The 16,488-nt window shown below is 40.8% G+C and overlaps 1 protein-coding gene across 2 annotated transcripts in view; it reads right to left on the bottom strand.

The window, feature by feature from the left end:
- ITK (IL2 inducible T cell kinase) overlaps nucleotides 1-11,819 on the bottom strand; it is a 74,604-nt gene extending 62,785 nt beyond the window's left edge. Inside the window, exon 1 of one of the 2 annotated variants that reach the window (XM_030927015.1) lies at nucleotides 11,535-11,819. In XM_030927015.1, coding sequence (XP_030782875.1) covers nucleotides 11,535-11,672 — 138 coding nt within the window. In that variant the 5' untranslated portion in view covers nucleotides 11,673-11,819. The remainder of the gene's footprint in view (nucleotides 1-11,534) is intronic. The other variant, XM_010363415.2, reaches the window with a different exon arrangement.
- Nucleotides 11,820-16,488: the final 4,669 nt, after the last annotated feature.

Below are 16,488 nucleotides of genomic sequence, written 5' to 3'. Positions count from 1 at the left end.
ATATGTGGGGATACTGATGACTTGTATAATTTTATATTAAAATGTTTTTTAAAGTTTGATAAAGCACTGATCCAGCTGAATCCTTTAATTTTATGGACAAGAAAGCTAAATCCCAGAGAGAGTAAAGAATTAGCCAGGTGACTCAGGTCCAAATCTCTTTTCTGTTAGGTTGCTCTGTTGTTCCTTGCTCAGCTCATCCTACTTTTCCGGAATTACAGCCTGAGAATTTCAGTGTCATAGGCCCTGTCTAAAATTAAAACTAACTTCTATGAAACAGTCAAAAGTGGCTCCTGTGACACCTTCTTGTATTTCATTTGCTCCTTGATAAGGTGTTTCATGACCTAACCAAAAGAACTCATTCATGGGAAGCTTTTAGACCACCCCCACTCTGTGACAGTCAGTTCCGGGATTCAGCTTTTGCAGAGTAGGAGACCCTCTGGCACTGCTTAAATCCAACTATGCAGGTGGTGGGTTTGTCTACACACATGTGACACTGACTTTAAATCAAATCATCTCACCTATGTGTAAAAGATTACATATTTTCCCCTCTCTCTCACTACAACATTCAAAATGGGGTACTCAAAAATCACAACAATGTGATTCTTTTGTTTCTATTAGTTTGTTTTTAGAAACATAATTTTCTCTAATGGTTCTGGTAACAAATATGGTGCCGCTTTTTGTGGCCCATGCCTGCTTCTTCAATCTCTTTGGAAGATGATCTAGCAACAAATGATCAAGACCAGAAAATCTTCTTATCCTGTGACACAATTATCCTATTTGGGGCACTCTATCCTAAAAAGCTGATTTTTAAAATGAGACAGCCTTATATTATGTTTACTATTTTTTTTTTTTGGTGTTTTCATTATACCTGGAAACAATCTGAGTGTTGAACCATAGCTAACAGATAAGTTCATCTATTCCTCCACGTATGTAAAATAGATAAGTATGTTCTTGCAATGAACTGACTCAACCATTAAAAAATCATATATATGAAAAACAATTACTTTGGAGGCAATGTAGATATATGGAAATACATTTATATAAAAGAATAAATGGAAAAGTAGAATATAAAATTGTCATGCATTGTGATTATAACTCTGCAAAAGATGTGTCTGCACAAGAGAAAAGACCAGTGCCAACACAGATAGTAAATTGATGTCTTCAGACCAGATTATAGAAAACGTTCTGAAAGTACTTGGTTCATTAATTTTTTTGACAATATGAGGATCGGAAGATTCCTTACTCTGTCTTGAGATCAATCAAAGCTGATTTAACTCAATTCTAATTTGGTTTCAGTCTTTGCTGCTACAGTTTATCTGAGCTCAGTGTTGATCCTGACCCAGGTTATATACCAGGCACTTTCCCATCAAAACATGGAGTGAGATGATTCTGGACAAAGTACCCCCAGGAAGAAGGATGCCACAGAAAGTTAAAACGTAAGACAACTGAAGAACAATTCATAGGATGGGACACTACACAATGGCCCAGGAGACCACTGCAGTAGACTCTACGTGGCTTCCTGGCTGGCTTCTATTCTTGGCCATTGTACAATCTGCTGACCCCAAAGCTGTCAGCTCACTTCTAGATGGATGGAATCACCCCCACTGCTTCAACCTTGGAAACTTTTCATTGGGGTTGGAATAAAATCCAAACTCCTTGCCATGATCCACAAGGGCCTGCAGAGTTTGGCTTCTGCCCCTCGTCTTGTGCCCCTCTCTTGAACTCTGCGTGTTCAAATCTCTGTTCCTCACACAAGCCAAGTCTTTTCCTACCTCAGGGTCTTTGTTCTTGCAGTTCCCCCTGCCCAGAACGCTCTTTCCCATTTCTTTATTTAACTAGTTCTTTCCTCAAATTTCAGTTTAGCTATAAATTCTTTCTCTGACCACCCTTCCTCCCAGTTCAGCCCCAGTGGCTGCCTGGTCTTGCCATAGAACCTACCACATTCTCTATCTGCCCTATGCAGTTATGCACTTGCTTGCTGTCTATCCCATCTCCTATAATGCAAGCTGTTAGGTTGGAGCACAAGTAATTGACCTCAATTAAAACCTCAATTACTTGTGCACCAACGTAAGACACCTGCCTCCATTACTTACCACTGTGTTCCTCACATCTAGCACAGTGCCTGGCACAGAGCAGCTATTTGCAAAATGTTTGCTGAACAAATGACTAAATCTAAATGTACCAAAACAGAAACATTTCCTTGATACAGAGTCAATAAAAAACAGACAAACAAACAAAAACCCCAAAACCAATAATAATAATAAAAATTTGGCACAATATATGAAGTTTGGGGAAAAAAAGTCCTATAGTTGAATTTTTATAACAAACAGCTATAATTTCTATGACTTTTTAAATATCAAAAAAGGAAAAATATAACGAGAAGCCTGCTTATAAATACCTTTAGGTTAATAGGAATTATATGGCAACATAAAACACAAGAACCTGTATCTAGCTCTTATTCTATTAAAATACAGAAAACTTTTACCGAATTTCAAGGAACTGAACAGACTGTTGATCCAAAAGGGGACTTTTATATGCATGGGAAGGCATTACAGACCTGTTTTCTCCTCAGGATCACTTTTAGTGAGGCCTCTGAGTGTCATGAAGCCAAACCCAAACTGACCTCTGGATGAAAATTATTTCCTGGACGGTCTACTTTTTCCAGTAGGTCTCATAATTCACTGATGAATGGAGGAACGTATTATCAGTTGGTTAAGAAAATGAGGGTGGAATGAGGATTTACTATTTGGTTCATGAACATTTGAGAAGAGCTTTAATACAGTTTTTCGTAGACACGATTTCCAAGTTTGATATTTACATATCTTGTTTTACATGAAGCTTGTAGTTCAAGAAACTGAGCTCTTCTTTCTTTCTTTTCTTTTCTTTCTTTTTTTTTTTGAGACAGCTTCTTGCTCTATCACCCAGGCTGGAGTGCAGTGGTGCGATCTTGGCCCACTGCAACCTCCGCCTCCTGGGTTCAAGCAATCCTCCTACTTTGGCCTACCGAGTAGTCAAATTACAGATATGTGTCACCACATCTGGCTAATTTTTTGTATTTTTAGTAGAGATGGGGTTTTGCCATGTTGGCTGGGCTGGTCTCGAACTCCTGAGCTCAGGCAATCCGCCCGCCTTGGCCTCCCAAAGTGCTAGGATTACAGGCATAAGCCACTGTGCCTGGTCTGAAACTGAGCTCTTCTGCTTTCTTTCAGACTGAGTTAGAAACTAAACTTTCATGTTTATAGTATTTCTCTGTGGCCTATTTTTACTGCAGAAACTGATGAATGGGTGCACCAGTCCCTGAACAGTAGGAATCAAATCTAATTTTATTTCGAGAAAAGAAGCTGTCAATATAATAGTTATCTCCATAAAACACCAACCTCACATTACACAGGTAAAGATCAATTCATGACAACACTCCATTAAAACAGATGGAAACTGTGCATGCCTCAATTGCAAAGTACTTTGCTTGGGCCCTTCCTTGTCTTTATGTGACTAGACAAGACTCACATTTTTAGCTTCCAGATGCTTTTCTGAATGCAACATAAGTTATGTGACCTTCATTCATTCCCCAGATATTTACTGACCACGTATTACTACTAACCAGTGCCCAGAACTGTTTTAGATGATGGTGATACTATGATGAAGAAGACAGTCAAGATCTCTGCTTTCATGGAAAAGTAGATGGACAGACAGAAGATGGACAGTAGATGGACATACAGAAATTAAACAGGGAAGCAGATCCATAAACCTAACAAATAAGTGCAGATACTAAAGTATCTATGTGCTTTGGAAGAGGTGGGAAGTAAATTAACAAATAGAATTAGCCAGACATGGTGATGCACTCCTGTAGTCCCAGCTAGTCGGGAGGATCGGTTGAGTCTGAAAGGCAGAGGTTGCAGTGACCCAAGATTCCGCCACTGCATTCTAGCCTGGGTGACAGAGCAAGACCATGTTTCAAACAAACAAGCAAACAAACAAACACTCCTGCAAAAATCTGGGGTGTTTGAGACAGTGGGAACAGCTAATGCAAAGATCCTGCATCCTGAGAATGAGTGCCATTTTATGTGTGTGTCTCACTTGTCTCACCCTAGTCCTGGCCCTGTACAAAGGGCCTGCAGGGACCTTGAGCTTTGAGTGCTTATGGTTCAGGAAGAAGGCAGATGTGACAGAAGCACATACAGGGAGTGTGGTGTGAAGTGAAATAAAGAAGGCAGGCTGGGACCACAGGATGAAGGGTCTTGTAAGTCATAATTGAGAATTTATTTAAATACCCTAAATAGCCATGGAGGGCTTTAAGGTAGAAAGTAGTATCTGATTTAAAATTTTAAGGTTCATTCTAGGTGTTGTGCAGATAATAGACGGTAAAGAGCTTCAAATGTCAGCAGGAGCCCAGCTGGAAGGCAACTGAATGACATGGGAATGAAGAGAAGAGGGCCCATAACTTCTCGATGTCTCAAGCAAAAATACCTGGGTAGTTTTAAGAATATTATCTACATGGCCAGGCATGGTGGCTCATGCCTATAATCCCAGCACTTTGGGAGGTTGAGGCAGGAGGATTGCTTGAGCCCAGGAGTTTGAGGCCCGCCTGGGCAATATAGTGAGACCCTGTCTCTACAATTTTTTTTTAATAGCTGAGCATGATGGTGCATGCTTCTAGTCCCAGCTACTCAGGAGGTTGAGGCAGAAGGATCACTTGAGCCTGGGAAGTTGAGGCTACAGTGAGCTGTGATCACACCACTGCACCCCAGCTTGGGAGACAGAGCAAGGCTCTGGGTCAAAGAAAAGAAAAAAAAAAAGAATATCATCTACAGAGGGTTTAGCTGTAAAAGGCAAGGAAGGAAGGGTAAGACAGGGCAGAGGAAAAAGGAGAAAAGAGTTGAAGGCTGGGACCTGGCCCTCCTGCTGGTTCCTACATGTGTCTCTCTGACCCAGCACTTAAAATTCCATCCACCCGAATACCTGAATCTTCCTCTTCCTTGTTCAAGGATAGGCCATACACTACTGCCTCCAGGGAGTCTTTGTTACATGTTCCTACACCCAGTAATCTCCCTTTTGAAGTCCTATGTCACTTGCCTTGGTCTCTATTATTTGGGCATCGAACCTTTTCTATTTGAAGTTCATTTGTGTCTCTAACCTCTCCAGCTGAATCTGTACCTTATGTCCTTACTCCCTCCTTTCTTTTCTCCCTTTCTCCTTTTATTCCTTCCACAAATGATGCATGAGTGAATAGTGTGTGCCAGATACTCTTGTAGACACTGGCGAGGCCATCTTTATCAACTTGGGTGCCTGCTGTCATAAAGCTGATAGTCCAATGGAGGGTGAGGTGGGGAAATGACATTAATACATTGTTACATTAACAAATGAGTAGTTACAACTTCAGCATGTGCTGTGAAGAAAGGACACCTGGTGCCATGGTAGAACAGGACAGGAGGACATGACTTAGTCTAGGGACATCAAGGAAGGCTTTCCCAAGTAAGTGACACTTAAAATGGAGGCTTTAACATTGAAGAAAATCTGGTGTGGTTGGATCCCAGAGATGAGAGAAAGTGAGACAAGAGCTGAGACAGACGAGACCATGTGGGAGATTCTGGTAGTGTCCATCCTTAGGGCAATGGGGAGAGCCGCTGGAGGGACACATCAACTTCTGATGAAGGTCTTCAGGACTTGACTACAGTCACATGTGAAAAGCTGGTGCTGGCTGCCATGTGGAGGATGAAGTGGCAGGCAGGGGTGAAGCGGGTACAGGGAGACCATGAGAGGTGGTAGCAGTCCCAGGTGAGAGATTCTGACAGCTTCCACTAGGGAGGTGGCTGTGGGAATCTGGGGAGATTCTAGGGGAACTTTAGGAGGCAAAGCTTGCCAGGGCTCCCTCTCTATCTCTCTTTATTTTTATTTTTATTTTTTTTGAGACTGAGTTTTGCTCTTGTTGCTCAGGCTGGAGTGCAATCGCACAATCTCGGCGCTCTGCAACCTCTGCCTTCCGGGTTCAAGCAATTCTCCTACCTCAGCCTCCCAAGTAACTGGGATTCCAGGCACCTGCCATCATGCCTGACTAATTTTTTTGTGTTTTTAGTAGAAACGGGGTTTCACCATATTAGCCAGGCTGGTCTCAAACTCCTGCCCTCAGGTGATCCACCCTCCTCAGCCTCCCAAAGTGCTGGGATTACAGGCGTGGGCCATCGTGCCCGGCCTCTCTCTCTCTCTCTCTCTTTTTTTTTTTTTTTAAGACACATAGCAGGGCTTCTTGAAGTGAATGAAGACAAAGATTTGTCCTGGGGTATATGTGGAAAATGTAGAGGTCCTAAAATATTTCATTGCAGAAGACCCATTTGGCACAGGGTACCAATTTTCAGGACTGTCCTTTCCATTGGGGACTTCAGAGCAAGAAGGTATTGCATACCTTGTAAAAAAGGTGACCTCCATCTTCTTAAAAGGAAATAAGATCATGAAGGAATGTTTAATTATTTTATTTTATTTTATTTTTGAGACCAGTTCTCAGCCTGTTGCCCAGGCTGGATTACAGTGGCATGATCACAGCTCATGGCAGCCTCAACCTCCTGGGCTCAAGGGATCCTCCCACCTCACCCTCCTGAGTAACTAGGACTACAGGCATGCATGCACCACATCTGGCTATTTTGTTGTTGTTGTTGTTGTTGTTGTAGAGATGGAGTCTCACCGTGTTGCCCAGGCTGATCTCAAATTCCTGGGCTCAAGTGATCCACCCACCTTGGCCTCCCAACGTGTTGGGATTACAGGTGTGAGTCTTTGCGTCTGGCCTTGCTTAATTATTTTAAAAACATAGGCCGGGCGCAATGGCTCACATCTGTAATCCCAGCATTTTGGGAGGCTGAAACAGGCAGATCATGAGGTCAGGAGTTTGAGACCAGCCTGGCCAATATGGTGAAACCCCGTCTCTACTAAAAAAAATACAAAAGTTGGCCGGGCGCGGTGGCTCAAGCCTGTAATCCCAGCACTTTGGGAGGCCGAGACAGGCGGATCGTGAGGTCAGGAGATCGAGACCATCCTGGCTAACACGGTGAAACCCTGTCTCTACTAAAAATACAAAAACCTAGCCGGGCGAGGTGGCGGGCGCCTGTAGTCCCAGCTACTCGGGAGGCTGAGACAGGAGAATGGCGTAAACCCGGGAGGCGGAGCCTGCAGTGAGCTGAGATCCGGCCACTGCACTCCAGCCCAGGTGACAGAGTAAGACTCCGTCTCAAAAAAAAAAAAAAAAAAAAAAAGTTAGCCGAGCATGGTGGTGCGCACCTGTAGTCCCAGCTACTCAGGAGGCTGAGGCAGAAGAATCACTTGAACCTGGGAGGCAGAAGTTGCAGTGAACTGAGGTGACACCACTGCACTCCAGCCTGGGCGACAGAGCAAGACTCTGTCTCAAAAAAAAAAAAAAAAAAAAAAGTAAATAGTTTTTTAGAAGATTGCACAGCATTATGTAATTTACACAAAATCACACAGATCATATGTGACCTAGTCTTTGACCCAGATCTGTCTGATGTCAGAAGCAGTGTTTTTGACCACTATGCAGTAATGCTTTCAAAAGCAAAGAAAGGTGACCATCTCCCCACCTACCATCTTTAATTTAGAAAGGATGCTTGCTGCAAGCAGGAGATGGTTCTGTTGTTAGATCAGACTGCAGGCTAAAGGGAAGAGGCCATGAAGAGTGGAGACCCTCACCCAGATGCTGGCTGGAATGGTGATCAGAACTGTTTCTCTAGTTCCATGTAAATGATAATGGCTCCCACATCATAAGAAGCACAGCACACTTGATCCCTAAGGTGGAAAGAGTCATCAAAATAGGAGGATGTTTCCAGTTCTCCAGAGGGGCTTTCAGAAGATCATCGTGGTGCTGGGCAAAATTGTGAGTGATAATCACCTTACCATGTAGCAATTGGTAAGAAGCTTAAAACATACTTTTCTCATGAAATACTCAACATTACTTGAAGTAGGTAGTGTTGGGGTCCTTACTTTACAAATAGGACACAGGCATAAAGAGGTCAAATGTCTGGTCTGAGATCCCACACCTAGAAAGTGGCCACAGGAGCCACACCAGTCTATGATGCTTTATTCCCATCTAGGCTGCCTCTTCCATCCTGTGCTTACTCAAAGCGCCTGAGGCTCTTCACTTTCTTATTACCACTGAAAAGGATCTGATATCAGTCATGTGCAACTAAGTATGCTGCTTAGTTGGTGACTACCTCTTCAAGGATCATTTGTTCTTAGGCTTGCTGATGATGTGCTGGACTTGGCTTGTCCTGGCCTGAGGTAGCTGATTGTTAAATTTTCAGGAATCTGTGAACCAGCAGACTTCACATTGGTAGTTTAAAATGGACCATGATGGGAGTATTTACACCAAAGGAATTGGCAAACACTATGAATCAAGGCTCCCCAACAAGCCCCATACTCGGATTCCTAAGCATTTACCAGCACACGCATGTGCCCTTATCTCTCATTGCCCTCTGTCATAGAATTTCCGGCATCAGGGACTACTTGGAAAAAAATTGACAGGCACAGGAGAGCCTCTGAAATCATGTCTGTCTGCAAGCCACCACCTGCCAAATCTATGCTTCTTTCTGGCTCACTGCTCCAGCAAGATGAAGGCGCTTCTTGGCCCCTCTGAAAACACTTGCACATCTCAATAGGGAAAACAGGTATCTAATACCAGAACTAAATCCATGTTAAAGTAAAAGCCTCAATCAATTAGTATTATAATGACAATAGGCATGATTTTTAAGGTTAGAATAAACATACTTGATTTATAGAACTACAGAATATGTTCTTGAGTATGTAGAAGAGTTATTTTTTATATGGTGTTACAAATTCATAGAATATGGGAATTGCAGGAATCATAATTTTATAAATGAGAAAAGAGAAAAACAAGCTCTGACACCCTAAGAGGGACAATAACTGGCCAAACAGCTCATGATGCATGCATATTACCCCACAAACTTGTATTTAGCCACAGAATAGAAGGAATCCAGGACCCTGATCTTAGCTTGACTTTGGAGAATCCTTGAATATCTCCCATAATTTGAAAATGAATTGTTATGACACCCTGCTAGCTTCTGTAGAGACGTGAAAGGGATATAAACAATGCTTAATTTTTACTGGATGCTTACCAGACGGCAGGACCTATGCTAAGTACCTAATATATTAAGTTGAATTGTTTGAGACTTCTAATACCTGAAATTTGACCTGCCAAATAATTTCAAAAACTTCAGCCTAAAGACATTATACCTCTGAGTCTTTGGCATCTTCCTATGAAATGGGTACTATTATCACATCCATTTTACAGATTGAAAGTGAAGGCTTTAATTTAAAAATGAAAATGTTCTTCCCACAGGTGTAATGTTATTTACTTATGAGTAATATTAATGCACTCTTGTGTACAAATTGGTGGCCCTAAACGATGTAGTATACATAAGACATGAACAATAATAACTCACATATATTACCTGTTTCAGTGACCTTGGATACATTTCAAATTAATCAATTTCTATAATAATTAAATAATTAAAGAAATACTTTAAAAATGTTATTTATAAGTGTAAAAAAGGCATTAGAAAACAAGAAATTTGATGTTTGGACATGTATTTTCTGTATCTTACATGGAAGTATTAGAAACTACAGCCTAGGGCTCCCCAGAACGAAGTAATTGTCTGGGAATTTTTCATAATGCTCGGATAAAGAAGTAGGGTGATTTTACAACCTTGTCTACTTGCAAATTATGACCAATAAAATTCTGAATTAAGGCCATCTGGTTTTGTGATTATTTGCAAATAATATTGAGCTGAATTCACAAACAGTTCACAAATAGCAATTGGGCTAAGGAATTATTAGTACTAACTAAATAAGATGATACTATGTTGAATCAGGAAAACAAACTGGTGAAAACTGTAAAATGGGCTTTGAAAAAAATGTTTAAAGGTACATGACTGTTCTTTCAATATGAAACAAAAACTTTAAATGTTCCATTCACAAAAAAGCATTGAGTAATGCCATGCGATTTATTAGCTCTACATGATAAATCCCCCAAGTTCACAAACTGGGCTCCTGGCCACCTGGCAGAGGCCTCGTACATAATTCCATGTGTTTTCTGATTGACTGGTAAATTGTTATCAGTAAGAGTCTGATAACAAGACAAGCAATTCTTTTCACTTTTAAAGAGGCAGCACTATTTCGCCTGCAACTTTTTTTTTCTTTTTTTTTTTTTTTTTTTGGTAATTCACCAAAGACATGCAACACCTGCAACTTTAAAAAGTGAGGCATCCATAGACTCTATACCCAGCCTGACCTCCTTTGGAGCTCCATCTCATGAAATGCTTTAAAGCCTGGCACGCCGAAGAATCCCAAACTCATGCCTCCACCTACTAAGTCAGACTCCAACGAAGAATCAGAGCACTTTTGTTTCTAAGTGACCATCAGGCACCTAATATTATTTTCCCTTCAGTAAAATATAAGTGATAATCCTTGTCCTACCCCACTAATGATGTAAAAATAATATAACCATACAGTAAGGAATCAAACATGCTTTGAAAAACTGCAGCATAGAGCTAAACAAGAGCCACTGCATAAAGCAAAGAAGTTTTAAAGAAGAAAGGGATCTTGAAGGTTGTTATTTCCAGTTTTTTCCTTTGATAAAGAAAGAACCTGAAATAGGGGTAGACATTTGTCCAGATTGGATCACCTACTGAGAAGTAGTTTGGTCTCCTGACCCTTTGTCCAATGCTTTTTCTACCAAACTACATTATTAGGATTATTCCTGTTGCTTTTGTTATTACTGACGTTAAAGAAGCGTGAGACTATTTTGAGATACAGAGACAGACTGACCTAGCTAAGCAGCCATACTCTTCTGGGTAAGAACCGCTGGTCTGCACTGCAGAAACTTTGTTCTTAATAAACCTGGTGTCCTAGGAAGTCTACCAAGAGATGAAGAAGCTTGCCATTGTGCCTTACAACTTTTAGACAATTAAATGCCTGGGGAATCTTATTTCAAGATCGGGCAAGTGACGAGTATTGAGACAGAGTTATTCATGAAAACGTTAACACGGAACCCCAAATTTAACCATTCTAAACACCAGTTTCTTCCACTAAAAAATAAGCAAGCTGGGGTAGATCATCCCATCGAATGCTAATGTTGTGTTAATCTAAGTTTCATTAAATTTAGTATGTTTCATTAAATTTGGTATGTTTCATAGAAAGTTCAAGTTTTAACGAATCATAATACTTGCTACCTAAAATGTTATTAATAATTTAAAAATCAAACATAACCTTGCACGGGTAAAAAGCTGATGAATATTAAATTTCCAGGTTTTAGAACTGAAATCGCCTTGCACACCATTTCACCTCTTGATTGCTTTCTGCATTCTCCTCTGATTACTTTTACTGTACTTTTTATGTTGTTATAACAAGCACATTTGTGTTTCCTGTATTCTATTGTATGCTATGTATATACTTTTGCATTAGCCCAGTCCAAACATAAAATACTATGCGAAAAAAGACAAATGAAACTGCTCACATACCCCATGACGATCCTCAAAGTATGCCAGGCTGGCTTTGGTTAACACAAAGAAGCGGACTTTAAAGTTCGAGGGAGAAGTTCTCCTCTTTTGTTGGGATTTCTTGATGAGCTGTTCTTCCAGGAGGATAAAGTTGTTCATGATCCAGTTCTTGAAACGTGATGCACCTTGGGCATCACCTCTCAGCACAACCAAAGGAAAGAGTTTTGGGGCAAAGAATGCAATGTGGAGGCAGTTGATCTTCAGAGAGCTGCTCAAGGGCAACTTGCCTTCAACGTTATCTTTCTATCAACATTCAGCCAACATAGTTGAGCTTCTCCTCTGATGTCAAAGGCCATAACCACATCCTTTCAAAATTCACAAAACGAGGAAGCATATGTAAAAAATACATACAGCCTTTGCTATATGGCTTGAAATGATATCTGAAAAACTGTAGACTCAAAATTATGGTAAGGATTACAGTTTAATCTTTATAGTTCCTGGTTTAATCTATCCAGCAGTTAAAATCTGTAGCACAAGGGGTAAGGACAATGTGTGGTTTTGCTTACCATGATATACTCGGCAACCATCACAGTGCCTGACACATAAAAAAGATGTTTAAGAAAAATTTGTTGAATGGATCATCAACAAATTGGGTTGGACAATTAAAAGAGGTAATGAGCACAAAACTCTCACACATTAAAATGAAGAAATATGTTGCTGAAGTTTATTAGTTTTTAAGATTTAAATTAAATCCCATAGAAATTTCTCAATGCTACATGTAGATGATTGCCTTTCTGTCCTGACATTTTGTGGAACAGTGAAAAATAAGCGAATCCTTCAGAATGGCATAATAAATAAAGTATATGTGGGCTTTGAAAACAGACAAACTTGTGTTGGATTCCCAGATCTGTCACTTACTAAGCTGTTTCTCTTTGAACAAGCTATGCCTCCTCTGATCCTTAGCTTCCTTGTGAGGGTCCCTTGGAGGACTGAATCCCATACATCTTACGAATGGTGGGTGCTAATCATGCATGTTGCCTTAGAGTTAGTACATAGTTGAAGTACAATGTGTGGCATTTACCTCTACCATGTTAATAATCAAGAGATTTTAGTGTAAGCAGAGATGGCATGTACTAGGTAGTGATAAACAATAAATGAAACAATCATTCTTGCTGTATAGGAGTGAAATTCTCCGATGTTTGTTTTTAAATGTAAATTACCAGACAACAGCCTTATTTTATTTCATATACTGGATGCCCCAGCATAATCAAGACACTCAGGAGGGTAGGGTACAGGTATATTTTAAATGACCTCCCCTATTCTGAGATTTTAAGACATATGTGTGAAAATACACTGCTCAAACAAGATAGATTTTTTTTTTTCCCTGAATATGGGCTCGAGGTAGGGATTGCTACTTTTCCCAAATATCTACTCTCTCCTTCATACTAGAGTAACTGACTGAATCCCTGATGGTTTTCTGGACATCTGGCCATCAAGAATAAAGACTACAAATTTTAGCCTCCCTAGTAGCTAGGTGTAGTTGTATGACTGTCTTCTGGTCAACTGAATGTAGCAGAAGTGGTGTGCACAACTTCTAGGAAATTTCCTTAGTGGGATCTGTCATCCCCTTTTCTTTCCATTTCCCTGCTGCCTTCTGACTAGAATGTTGAGGTGACAGTTGGAGCTGAAGCAGCTATCTAGTATCATGAGGTGGAAATTGAATGTTGAGGACAATGGAGTATAAGATAGAAAGAGCCTGGGACCTTGGTGACCATGGATCTTCCATGCCAGTCCTGGATTACCTTTCTTAACATCTATTTTCTAAGTCTCAGTTATTTTGAGGTTTCTGTCACTACCAGCAAACCTAGATAATACAGTGTTATCTTCTCAAACTAGACTACAAACTCCTTTGAGAGAAGTACATTTTATACCCTCTTGGTTCAGATGAAAAGATTTACAGACTTCACAAAGTATTCTCATCCGGGAAAACAAAACATCATCAGTAGCTGCTGCAATCATTAGGAATCTTTCATTTGCTCAGTCTCCATGGAGTGCCACCATAAGTAATTTTATTCTCTTTCTCATAGAGCCATCAAACCCACTAACTCGGAATTGTCTTTGCCAACTTTAAATTGTAAACTTAGGAAGCTCAATATTTTTTTTCTCACTTTAAGGAAAACATAAACAAAAAAAATAGTCCCTTTGTTTGCTTTTGTTTTAAAAAGTTCACTTCCCAGGAGCCAAATTCAAGGAGCTCCCACTTGCCAAAGATGGAACAATTTAAGTATCAAAAGGAATAATAATTGCCATGAATTGAAAAACAGCAAAAATGTTAAAGCAATGAGTTCAAAAGAGAATTGAAAAAAGCATCCCAACCTTTTGATCACTTTTGGAGGATGCTGAAGAACCAGGTTGTTTTTCTGAAAACTGGAAACAAAGGAAAAGAATAAAACATGTTTCCTGCTTTTCTTGAAGAACTATCTTTCAATTCAGTAATCAAGTATTTAATGAGGAAGTCCTTTTTTTCCGAGAAATCAATCAATGAATGAGTGATAGAATATTATCATTTTGCAATGCCAATGAAATAATAAATGTAGGCAATGATCATCAATGACTGTTAAAATTATGCAAAAAGTCAATACAAAAATGTATAACTGTCATATGAAGCTGACAACACGGTAACACGCTGATCAATCTTAAAAGAATGACAACCAGACGTTGTATGTCTCCTGAGGTGATACAAGATGAAGTACACAAAACCAACAACTCAGGAGTCTTGCCAAGAGAAAACAAAATCAAACACAAATCTAATCAAACTTCGAGATATAAATTCGAGTTTACAGGAAATACAAGAGACAAATGAACCTGACAAATGACACTGTGGAGATGCAATTGGGTAAGTCCAGAATACAAAACATGCTAAGGACAAATGATTCAGTGTCAGTCACAAATAAGTCATAAGAGGGTGGGGCACAGTGGCTCATGCCTGTAATCCCAGCACTTTGGGAGGCCAAGGGTGGTGGATTGCTTGAGCCCAGGAGCTTAAGACCAGCCTGGGCAACATGGTGAAACCCTTTCTCTACACAAAACACAAAAAGCTAGCCAAGCATGGTGGCACATACCTGTAGTCCCGGCTACTCGGGAGGCTGAAGTGGGAGGATCACTTGAGCCCAGTGGGTGGAGGTTGCAGTGAGCTGGGATTGCACCACTGTACTCCAGTCTGGGTAACAGAGCCAGATTCTGTCTCAAAAAACAAAAACAAAACAAAACAAAACAACAGCAAATAAGTCAGAGGGTGAACCCTTAGATTAAAAGAGACTTTCAGAGACATATGAGCATGTTTGGACTTTGGATTAAGAGTCAAGCAAATCAATTGTATAAAGATGTTATGAGACAATTAGACACATCTGAATGCTAAATCAATGTTTGATAATACTGAGAAACTCGTTATTTTTAAAGACATAATAATAGGCTGGGCACGGTGGCTCACGTGTGTAATCCTAGCACTTTAGGAGGCTGAGGTGGGCGGATCATGTGAGGTCAGGAGTTTGAGACCAGCCTGGCCAACATGGTGAAAGCCCGTCTCTACTAAAAATACAAAAGTCAGCTGAGTGTGGTGCTGTGTGCCTGTAATCCCAGCTACTTGGGAGGCTGAGGCAGGAGAATCGCTTGGACCTGGAAGGCGGAGGTTGCAGTGAGCCAAGATGGTACCACTGCATTCCAGCCCAGGTGACAGAGAAAGACACCATCTAAAAAAAAAAAAAAAAAAAAAAGATGTAATAATGGCACTATTATCATGTTAAAATAGTCCTTATTTTGCATAGAAACATACACTGAATTATTGATAAAACAGTAAAATGTTTATGATTTGCTTCATTATAATCCAGTGGAGGGGGAGAAATCGGTATGGGAAGGGATGAAAAATGTTTGACCATGACTTGACAATTGCTAAATCTGGCTAATGGGTACATCCTTATTCTACTCTCCTTGCACTGATGCATGTTTGAAAATTTCCATAATAAAAAGTTAAGAAAAGAAAAAGAGGCTGGGAGTGGTGGCTCACACCTGTAGTCTCAGCACTTTGGGATGCCGAGGAGGGTGGATCACCTGAGGTCAGGAGTTCGAGACCAGCCTGGCCAGCATGGCGAAACCCCATCTCTACTAAAAATACAAAAATTAGCCGGGCATGGTGGCAGGGGCCTGTAGCCCCAGCTACTTGGGATGCTGAGGCAGGAGAATAGTTTAACCTGGGAGGCGGTGGTTACAGTGAGCTGATTGCGCCACTGCACTCCAGCCTGGGTGACAAGAGCAAAACTCCATCTCAAAACAACAACAACAACATAAAGAAAAGAAAAAGAAAGCCCAGTTCAGTTCAAGGTAGTAATCAAAACTCCAAACATGTATTTAAACTGATGCTTTTCCTTAACTTTAAATGGGTTTGCTTCAGGATTTGAAGCACATTGGCTTTTCCACCACGTCCTAACCTCTCTTTTCCCACACACAAGCCTGGTGTCTGACCCACCTGAGTTGGAAGCTCAGGCTGGAGGGAAAAGAGGAAGAGGGGCAAAGGGTGCAACATTTGTGAAGTTGCAGCAGTAATCTGGGGATGATGTCCTTGGGATGTGGTGGATGCACAATTGCTGCTTTTTCTTGTATGTTTCATGTGCTTTGTTGTTTTTAGAGATTTTTCAGCTGTTGTTGTTTTTAGAGATTTTTCAGCTGAAGATTGTGACAACTGTTCCCCTGATGTGGGAGATGCCACTCTTCTTGGCCAATGAGCCCAATCCTCAGCTCTTGGGCTTCAGCTGTTCCAGCTTCCATCAGGATTCAATTGCCCACTAGGTTGTCCACTTGGGTAAAATTACCTTGAAAATGAACCACAGAGGCTGGGCATGGGGGCTCACGCTGGTAATCTCAGCACTTTGGGAGACTGGGGTGGGAGGGTCCCTTAAGCCCAGGAGTTCAAGACCAGCTT

The sequence above is a fragment of the Rhinopithecus roxellana genome, chromosome 3 (assembly GCF_007565055.1).
Source record: "Rhinopithecus roxellana isolate Shanxi Qingling chromosome 3, ASM756505v1, whole genome shotgun sequence".
Taxonomy (NCBI): Eukaryota; Metazoa; Chordata; class Mammalia; order Primates; family Cercopithecidae; genus Rhinopithecus; species Rhinopithecus roxellana.
Note: the sequence above shows the minus strand (reverse complement) of the source record. Positions and strands in the feature narration are given on the sequence as shown.